Here is a 10,935-nt window from a genome sequence, read left to right as displayed (position 1 = left end):
CTCTTCTCTCTGTCTCTCTCTCCTCTCTCTCTCTCCTCTACTCTCTCTCCTCTCTCTCTCCTCTCTCTCTCTCTCTCTCACCTTCTCTCTCTCTCTCTCTCTCTCTCTCTCTCTCTCTCTCTCTCTCTTCTCTCTCTCTCTCTCTCTCTCTCTCTCTCTCTCTCTCTCTCTCTCTCTCTCTCTCTCTCTCTCTCTCTCTCTCTCTCTCTCTCTCTCTCTCTCTCTCTCTAGGGGCTGTTCTGAGCTCTACCGTATCCCCATGGTAGAGTATAAGTTGACAGTGAAGGACACCATGTGAGTACAAGACCCCATTTAGACGAAACACCACCTGGCACAGGGTACCCACGCCAGCAGGTCAGCCCTCCCATCCCAACACCAACACCCCTGCCCGGGGTTCCCCCACCCAGGGACACCCTGACCGGGCAGACAGAGACAGGATTGGACAGCAGGTCCCCAGCAGGGACAGACTGCTATCCCACGATCCACCTCCTTCGACAGAAAGCTGCCAGACGGATCCAGGTAAGGAACCACTGAGCTGAGCACCTGGATAAACCTTACATTGTGTTTCACTTGTTCTCTCTCTCTCTCTCTCTATCTCTAGGGGCCTGTTCTGAGCTGTACTGTTTCGCTTAACTCTCTTCCTTCTCTCTCTCTCTCCCTCTCTCCCTCTCTTCCTCTCTCCCTCTCTTTCTCTCCCTCTTTCTCTCTCTCTCTTGCTCTCTCTCTGTGTTTCGTTTAACTCCCTTTCCTTCTCTCTCTCTCTCTCTCTCTACTTCTCTCACAATTACTCTCTCTCTCTCTCTCTCACGATTTCAATCCCTCTCCCTCTCTCTCTCTCTCTCCCTCTCTCTCCCTCTCTCTCTGTCTCTCTCTCTCTCTCTCTCCCTCTCTGTGTTCGTTTAACTGTCTTTCCTTCTCTCTCTCTCTACTTCTCTCACAATTACTCTCTCTCTCTATCACGATCTCAATCCTTCCCTCTTTCTCTCTCTCTCGCTCTCTGCTCTCTCCCTCCTCTCTCTCCCTCCCTCTCTCTCTCTCATTCTCTCTCTCTCTCTCCTGTGTGTGTTTCGTTTAACTCTCTTTTCTTCTCTCTCTCTACTTTTCTCACAATTACTCTCTCTCTCTCTCTCTCTCTCTCACGATCTCAATCCCTCTCCTTCTCCCTCTCTCTCTCTCTCTCTCTCTGTGTGTTTCGTTTAACTCTTTCCTTCTCGCTCTCTCTACTTCTCTCACAATTACTCTCTCTCTCTCTCTCTCTCTGTGTCTCTGTGTCTCTCTCTCTCTCTCTCTCTCTCTCTCTCTCTCTCTCTCTCTCTCTCTCTCTCTCTCTCTCTCTCTCTGTCTCTGTGTCTCTCTCTCTCTCTCTCTCTGTCTCTCTCTCTTCTGTCTCTCTCTCTCTCCTCTGTTTTCTGTTAGCTAAAGTGTCTGATTTAACCATAAAGTCTGAGGTGTGAGCTCTAGATATTTGATGAACCATGTTTGGATATTCAGGGGACAATGCTGTGATTCAGATTGCATGAGAAGAGAGGCTATTTACACACTACACACAATTTTACACACTATGTCACAAGACCCAGGACTTCTAGTCTTCACTCATTTCAACAGATATTTAAGGCAAACTAGTCACTGATCCTAGTCTTTTTCCACTCATTTAAAAATACTCAGTGACCGATGTGAAGATATTTTTTTATGTAGCATTTGATTCCAATATCTGTACAGGCATCTCCCTCCCTCCCTCCACAGTAATTTGTTCACATAATGAAACCCCCTGTGGTGATGATACATTTTCCTTAGTGCCATGTAGGAATAATGACAACTTCCTCTCCCCAATCACAGTCACCACCAGGGATGGCAGGCAGTTATATATGTCTCTTCTCCATAGCAAGAGGGAGGGGAGAAAGAAGGTGACAGACAGAAACACTGACAGGGCTGCTAATTATACATGAAACCAGGAGGGAACACTCTTCTCTTTCTTGTCTTTTCTTCCTCTGGCCATAATACACACTTATTATGCTGAAAGGGATGGAGAAAGTGGAGAGAGAGAGAGAGAGATAAAGTGAGAGCGAGAGAGAGATGGGAATGTGGTGGGAGTTAAAGGAAAGATTCACCCATTTGAATGTTAAATATTTTTGTGCATATCTGAGCGATGTTCAATGGATTCCTGGGGTAATTCATGTTTTCAAATCAAATTTTATTTGACACATGCTTCGTAAACAACAGGTGTAGACTAACAGTGAAATGCTGACTTATAGGCCCTTCCCAACAATACAGAGAGAAAGACAATAAATAATAGAAATTAATAACACAAGGAATAAATCCACAATGAGTAACGATAACTTGGCTATATACACGGGGTACCAGTACGGAGTCGATGTGCAGGGGTACAAGGTACAGTAATTGAGGTAGATATGTACAGTACCAGTCAAAAGTTGACACACCTACTCAGGTTTGGACACGCCTACTCATTCAAGGGTTTTTCTTTATTTTTACTATTTTTTATATTGTAGAATAATAGTGAAGACATCAGAACTATGAATTAACACATATGGAATCATGTAGTAACCAAAACAAAAAAGTGTTAAACAAATCAAAACATATTTATATTTGAGATTCTTCAAATACAGTGAGGGAAAAAAGTATTTGATCCCCTGCTGATTTTGTATGTTTGCCCACGAAATTATCAGTCTATAATTTTAATGGTAGGTTAATTTGAACAGTGAGAGACAGAATAACAACAAAAAATCCAGAAAAACGCATGTAAAAAATTGTATAAATTGATTTGATTTTTAATGAGGGAAATAAGTATTTGACCCCCTCTCAATCAGAAAGATTTCTCGTTCCCAGGTGTCTTTTATACAGGTAACGAGCTGAGATTAGGAGCACACTCTTAAAGGGAGTGCTCCTAATCTTAGTTTGTTACCTGTATAAAAGACATCTGTCCACAGAAGATGTCAAACTGCCAAACATGCCCTCGTAAAACTGACTATCCTACCGATCCTTGACTTCGGCGATGTCATTTACAAAATAGCCTCCAACACTCTACTCAGCAAATTGGATGTAGTCTATCACAGTGCCATCCGTTTTGTCACCAAAGCCCATATACTACCCACCATTGTGACATGTACGCTCTCGTTGGCTGGCCCTTACTACATATTAGTCGCCAAACCCACTGGCTCCAGGCCATCTATAAATCACTGCTAGGCAAATCCCTGTCTTATCTTAGCTCACTGGTCACCATAGCAACACCTACCCGTAGTATGCGCTCCAGCAGGTATATCTCACTGGTCATCCCCAAAGCCAACACCTCCTTTGGCCGCCATTCCTTCCAGTTCTCTGCTGCCAATGACTGGAATGAACTGCAAAAATCTCTGAAGCTGGAGACTCTTATCTCCCTCACTAACTTTAAGCGTCAGTTGTCAGAGCAGCTTCCGATCACTGCACCTGTACACAGCCCATCTGAAATTAGCCCACCCAACTACCTCATCCCTATATTGTTATTTATTTTGCTCATTTACACCCCAGTATCTCTATTTGCACATCATCTTTTGCACATCTATCATTCCAGTGTTAATACGAAATTGTAACTATTTTGCGCTATGGCCTATTTATTGCCTTACTTCCATAACTTAAACATTTTTGACTTTATGTTTTGTTTTACCCCATATGTAACTCTGTGTTGTTGTTTTTATCGCACTGCTTTGCTTTATCTTGGCCAGGTCGCAGTTGTAAATGAGAACTTGTTCTCAACTGGCTTACCTGGTTAAATAAAGGTAAAAGAAAAAGAAAAAAAAGAAGCAGTCAAATCAATCAGATTCCAAACTCTCCACCATGGCCAAGACCAAAGAGCTCTCCAAGGATGTCAGGGACAAGATTGTAGACCTACACAAGGCTGGAATGGGCTACAAGACCATCACCAAGCAGCTTGGTGAGAAGGTGACAACAGTTGGTGCGATTATTCGCAAATGGAAGAAACACAAAAGACCTGTCATTCTCCTTCGGCCTGGGGCTCCATGCAAGATCTCACCTTGTGGAGTTGCATGAAACCGTGAGGAATCAGCCCAGAACTACACGGGAGGATCTTGTTAATGATCTCCAGGCAGCTGGGACCATAGTCACCAAGAAAACAATTGGTAACACACTACGCCGTGAAGGACTGAAATCCTGCAGCGCCCGCAAGGTCCCCCTGCTCAAGAAAGCACATATACAGGCCCGTCTGAAATTTGCCAATGAACATCTGAATGATTCAGAGGAGAACTGGGTGAAAGTATTGTGGTCAGATGAGACCAAAATCGAGCTCTTTGGCATCAACTCAACTTGCTGTGTTTGGAGGAGGAGGAATGCTGCTTATGACCCCAAGAACACCATCCCCACCGTCAAACATGGAGGTGGAAACATTATGCTTTGGGGGTGTTTTTCTGCTAAGGAGACAGGACAACTTCCTTGCATCAAAGGGACGATGGACGGGGCCATTTACCGTCAAATCTTGGGTGAGAACCTCCTTCCCTCAGCCAGGGCATTGAAAATGGGTCGTGGATGGGTATTCCAGCATGACAATGACCCAAAACACACGGCCAAGGCAACAAAGGAGTGGCTCAAGAAGAAGTACATTCAGGTCCTGGAGTGGCCTAGCCAGTCTCCAGACCTTAATCCCATAGAAAATCAGTGGAGGGAGCTGAAGGTTCGAGTTGCCAAACGTCAGCCTCGAAATCTTAATGACTTGGAGAAGCTCTGCAAAGAGGAGTGGAACAAAATCCCTCCTGAGATGTGTGCAAACCTGGTGGCCAACTACAAGAAACGTCTGACCTCTGTGATTGCCAACAAGGGTTTTGCCACCAAGTACTAAGTCATGTTTTGCAGAGGGGTCAAATACTTATTTCCCTCATTAAAACGCAAATCAATTTATAACATTTTTGACATTAGATTTTTCTGGATTTTTTGTTTGTTATTCTGTCTCTCACTGTTCAAATAAGCCTACCATTAAAATTATAGACGGATCATGTCTTTGTCAGTGGGCAAACGTACAAAATCAGCAGGGGATCAAATACTGTTCCCCCTGGCTGTATGTACCCCAACCACCAAAATACACAGTCAGCAAGATGAGCGTTAAATGATGAAAACATCAGTAGCCTAAACATCACTATAAGTACCAAGTAGCCTTGATAAATAATGTAAATCAGCACAAAAGCCATAATGGCATTATAATGAATGTGTCAGTATGACAGCAGTTTACATTGTGTGGATGGATCAGGACAATGGCGTCAGTTGGATTTCAGTTATCCGTTTTCCCTTAACAGTTGACGCAAATATTTCATAACATTCACTTGCTTGACACACTTTGACCCTTTGTTTGGTTGTAGTGGGTAATAAGCTCCAGTTTTCTCTTTGTGTTCCCATTGTCTTGTCATTCTTTAGCTCGGTAGTGGAGCACAACTGCTGTTTTTCTCAGAGGGAGGGAGCTCCCATCTCACTTTGTTTATGGTGCCAGCAAGGCTTGTTTTCTTTGCAATCAACTTGTTCTCCAATGACAGTGAAGTGGAGAAGTTGTCCATGGTGACGTTTCTCCCCTTACCAACGTAAGGTTCCCACAAGTCTCATCACCACATTCTCCAGTCTCATCACCACATTCTCCAATCTCATCACCACATTCTCCAGCCTCATCACCACATTCTCCAGCCTCATCACCACATTCTCCAGCCTCATCACCACATTCTCCAGCCTCAACACCACATTCTCCAGCCTCATCACCACATTCTCCAGCCTCATCACCACATTCTCCAGCCTCATCACCACATTCTCCAGCCTCATCACCACATTCTCCAGTCTCATAAGAGCAGGCCCTACTGTTGGGAGAAGGAGCGGAGCAGGCCCTACTGTTGGAAGAAGGAGCGGAGCAGGCCCTACTGTTGGAAGAAGGACAGGCAAAGGAGGAAAACCATTCAATAAAATGACATGGTCCTGCTCCATACATTAGTACTACAATGGTCCTGTCCATACATTAGACCTATAATGGTCCTGTCCATACAGTAGTCCTACAATGGTCCACCTCTGGCCTGCTGGCCCCCCTACCTCTGCGGAAGCACAGTTCCTGCTCAGCCCAGTCAAAACTGTTCGCTGCTCTGGCACCCCAATGGTGGAACAAGCTCCCTCTCTCACCACCTTCCGGAGACACTTTAAACCCCATCTCTTTAAGGAATACCTGGGATAGGATAAAGTAATCCTTCTACCCCCCCTTACCCCCCCCCCCCCCCCCCAGAAAAAGAGAACAAATAAATAACAAATATTGTAAAGTGGTTATCCCGCTGGCTATAAGGTGAATGCACCAATTTGTAAGTCGCTCTGGAAAAGAGCGTCTGCTAAATGACGTAAATGTAAATGTAAATGTCCTGCTCCATACATTAGTCCTACAATGGTCCTGCTCCATACAGTAGTCATACAATGGTCCTGTCCATACAGTAGTCCTACAATGGTCCTGCTCCATACTTTAGTCCTACAATGATCCAGCTCCATACAGTAAACCTACAATGGTCCTGCTCCATACAATAGTCCTACAATTTTCCTGCTCCATACATTAGTCCTACAATGGTCCTGTCCATATAGTAGTCCTACAATGGTCCTGTCCATACAGTAGTCCTACAATGGTCCTGTCCATACAGTAGTCCAACAATGGTCCTGTCCATACAGTAGTCCAACAATGGTCCTGTCCATACATTAGTCCTACAATGGTCCTGTCCTTACAGTAGTCCTACAATGGTCCTGCTCCATACAATAGTCCTACAATGGTCCTGCTCCATACATTAGTCCTACAATGGTCCTGCTCCATACAATAGTCCTACAATGGTCCTGCTCCATACATTAGTCCTACAATGGTCCTGTCCATACAGTAGTCCTACAATGGTCCTGCTCCATAGAGTAGTCCTACAATGGTCCTGTCCATACAGTAGTCCTACAATGGTCCTGCTCCATACTTTAGTCCTACAATGGTCCTGCTCCCTACAGTAGTCCTACAATGGTCCTGCTCCATACAATAGTCCTACAATGGTCCTGCTCCATAAATTAGTCCTACAATGGTCCTGTCCATACAGTAGTCCTGCAATGGTCCTGCTCCATACATTGGTCCTACAATGGTCCTGCTCCATACAGTAGTCCTTCAATGGTCCTGTCCATACAGTAGTCCTACAAAGGTCCTGCTGCATACAGTAGTCCTACAATATTCCTGTCCATACTGTAGTCCTACAATGGTCCTGTCAATACAGTAGTCCTACAATGGTCCTGCTCCATACTGTAGTCCTACAATGGTCCTGTCAATACAGTAGTCCTAAAATGGTCCTATCCATACAGTAGTCCTACAATGGTCCTGTCCATACAGTAGTCCTACAATGGTCCTGCTCCATACAGTAGTCCTACAATGGTCCTGCTCCATACAGTAGTCCTACAATGGTCCTGTCATACAGTAGTCCTACAATGGTCCTGCTCCATACGGTAATCCTACAATGGTCCTGCTCCATACAGTAGTCCTACAATGGTCCTTCTCCATACAGTAGTCCTACAATGGTCCTGTCATACAGTAGTCCTACAATGGTCCTGCTCCATACAGTAGTCCTACAATGGTCCTGTCCATACAGTAGTCCTACAATTTTCCTGCTCCATACATTAGTCCTACAATGGCCCTGTCCATACAGTAGTCCTACAATGGTCCTGCTCCCTACAGTAGTCCTACAATGGTCCTGTCCATACAGTAGTCCTACAAAGGTCCTGCTCCATACTTTAGTCCTACAATGGTCCTGCTCCATATAGTAGTCCTACAATGGTCCTGTCCTTACAGTAGTCCTGTAATGGTCCTGCTCCATACAATAGTCCTACAATGGTCCTGTCTATGCAGTAGTCCTACAATGGTCCTGCTCCATACAGTAGTCCTACAATGGTCCTGTCATACAGTAGTCCTACAATGGTCCTGCTCCATACAGTAGTCCTACAATGGTCCTGTCCATACAGTAGTCCTACAAAGGTCCTGCTCCATACTTTAGTCCTACAATGGTCCTGCTCCCTACAGTATTCCTACAATTGTCCTGCTCCATACAATAGTCCTACAATGGTCCTACCCCATACATTAGTCCTACAATGGTCCTGTCCATACAGTAGTCCTACAATATTCCTGTCCATACTGTAGTCCTACAATGGTCCTGTCCATACAGTAGTCCTACAATGGTCCTGCTCCATATAGTAGTCCTACAATGGCCCTGCTCCATACAGTAGTCCTACAATGGTCCTGTCCATACAGTAGTCCTACAATGGTCCTGCTCCATATAGTAGTCCTACAATGGTCCTGTCCATACAGTTGTCCTACAATGGCCCTGTCCATACAGTGGTCCTACAATGGACCTGCTCCATACTTTAGTCCTACAATGGTCCTGCTCCCTACAGTAGTCCTACAATGGTCCTGCTCCATACAATAGTCCTATAATGGTCCTGCTCCATACAGTAGTCCTACAATGGTCCTGCTCTATACAGTAGTCCTACAATGGTCCTGCTCCATACAATAGTCATACAATGGTCCTGCTCCATACATTGGTCCTACAATGGTCCTGCTCCATACAGTAGTCAAACAATGGTCCTGCTCCATACAGTAGTCCTACAATGAATAATAATAATAATAATATAATAATAATAATATAATAATAATAATAATAATAATAATAATAATAATAATAATAATAATAATATGGTCCTGCTCCATACAGTAGTCCTACAATGGTCCTGTCCATACAGTAGTCCTACAATGGTCCTGCTCCATACAGTAGTCCTACAATGGTCCTGTCCATACAGTAGTCCTACAATGGTCTTGCTCCATATAGTAGTCCTACAATGGTCCTGTCCATACAGTAGTCCTACAATGGTCCTGCTCCATACATTAGTCCTACAATGGTCCTGCTCCCTACAGTAGTCCTACAATGGTCCTGCTCCATACAGTAGTCCTACAATGGTCCTGCTCCATACAGTAGTCCTACAATGGTCCTGTCCATACAGTAGTCCTACAAAGGTCCTGCTCCATATTTTAGTCCTATAATGGTCCTGATCCATACAGTACTCCTACAATGGTCCTGCTCCATACAGTAGTAATACAATGGTCCTGCTCCATACAATAGTCCTACAATTTTCCTGCTCCATATATTAATCCTACAATGGTCCTGTCCATACAGTAGTCCTACAATGTCCCTGCTCCATACAGTAGTCATACAATGGTCCTGCTCCATACAGTAGTCCTACAATGGTCCTGTCCATACAGTAGTCCTACAAAGGTCCTGTCCATACTGTAGTCCTACAATGGTCCTGTCTATACAGTAGTCCTACAATGGTCCTGTCCATACAGTAGTCCTACAATGGTCCTGTCCATACAGTAGTCCTACAATGGTCCTTCTCCATACAGTAGTCCTACAATGGTCCTGCTCCATACAATAGTCCTACAATGGTCCTGCCCGATATATTAGTCCTACAATGGTCCTGTCCATACATTAGTCATATAATGGTCCTGCTCCATACAGTAGTCATACAATGGTCCTGTCCATACAGTAGTCCTACAATGGTCCTGTCCATAAAGTAGTCCTGCAATGGTCCTGCTCCATACAGTAGTCCTACACCGGCCCTGCTCCATACAGTAGTCAAACAATGGTCCTGCTCCATACAGTAGTCCTACAGTGGTCCTGCTCCATACTGTAGTCCTACAATGGTCCTGTCCATACAGTAGTCCTACAATGGTCCTGCTCCATACTTTAGTCCTACAATGGTCCTGCTCCCTACAGTAGTCCTACAGAGGTCCTGCTCCATACAATAGTCCTACAATGGTCCTGCTCCATACAACAGTCCTACAATGGTCCTGTCCATACAGTAGTCCTACAATGGTACTGTCCATATAGTAGTCCTACAATGGTCCTATCCATACAGTAGTCCTACAATGGTCCTGTCCATACAGTATCCCTACAATGGTCCTGTCCATACAGTAGTCCTGCAATGGTCCTGTCCATACAGTATTCCTACAATGGTCCTGCTCCATATAGTAGTTCTACAATGGTCCTGTCCATACAGTAGTCCTACAATGGTCCTGCTCCATACTTTAGTCCTACAATGGTCCTTCTCCCTAAAGTAGTCCTACAATGGTCCTGCTCCATACAATAGTCCTACAATGGTCCTGCTCCATACATTAGTCCTACAATGGTCCTGTCCATACAGTAGTCCTACAATGGTCCTGCTCCATACAGTAGTCCTACAATGGTCCTGCTCCATACAATAGTCCTACAATGGTCCTGCTCCATACAATAGTCCTACAATGGTCCTGCTCCATACAATAGTCGTACAATGGTCCTGTCCATACAGTAGTCCTACAATGGTCCTGCTCCATACTTTAGTCCTACTATGGTCCTTCTCCCTACAGTAGTCCTACAATGGTCCTGCTCCATACAATAGTCCTACAATGGTCCTACCCCATACATTAGTCCTACAATGGTCCTGTCCATACAGTAGTCCTACAATGGCCCTGCTCTATACAGTAGTCCTACAATGGTCCTGCTCCATACAATAGTCCTACAATGGTCCTGCCCCATAAATTAGTCCTACAAGTGTCCTGTCCATACAGTAGTCCTATAATGGTCCTGCTCCATACAGTAGTCCTACAATGGTCCTGTCCATACAGTAGTCCTACAATGGTCCTGCTCCATACTGTAGTCCTACAATGGTCCTGCTCCCTACAGTAGTCCTACAATGGTCCTGCTCCATACAACAGTCCTACAATGGCCCTGCTCCATACAGTAGTCCTACAATGGCCCTGTCCATACTGTAGTCCTACAATGGTCCTGTCCATACAGTAGTCCTACAATGGTCCTGTCCATACAGTAGTCCTACAATGGTCCTATCCATACAGTAGTCCTACAATGGTCCTGTCCA

The 10,935-nt window shown here is 44.7% G+C and overlaps 1 protein-coding gene across 1 annotated transcript in view; it reads left to right on the top strand.

Annotated features, from left to right (window-relative positions):
• LOC311134493 (signal-induced proliferation-associated 1-like protein 2) overlaps positions 1-10,935 on the top strand; it is a gene marked incomplete at both ends in the record, with an annotated part of 247,625 nt that overhangs the window by 152,267 nt on the left and 84,423 nt on the right. Inside the window, 3 exon segments of the mRNA XM_084168193.1 lie at positions 232-285; positions 287-450; positions 453-519. Coding sequence (XP_084024319.1) covers positions 232-285; positions 287-450; positions 453-519 — 285 coding nt within the window.

This window comes from Coregonus lavaretus, assembly GCF_964263955.1.
Source record: "Coregonus lavaretus genome assembly, chromosome: 1".
Taxonomy (NCBI): domain Eukaryota; kingdom Metazoa; phylum Chordata; class Actinopteri; order Salmoniformes; family Salmonidae; genus Coregonus; species Coregonus lavaretus.
Note: the sequence above shows the minus strand (reverse complement) of the source record. Positions and strands in the feature narration are given on the sequence as shown.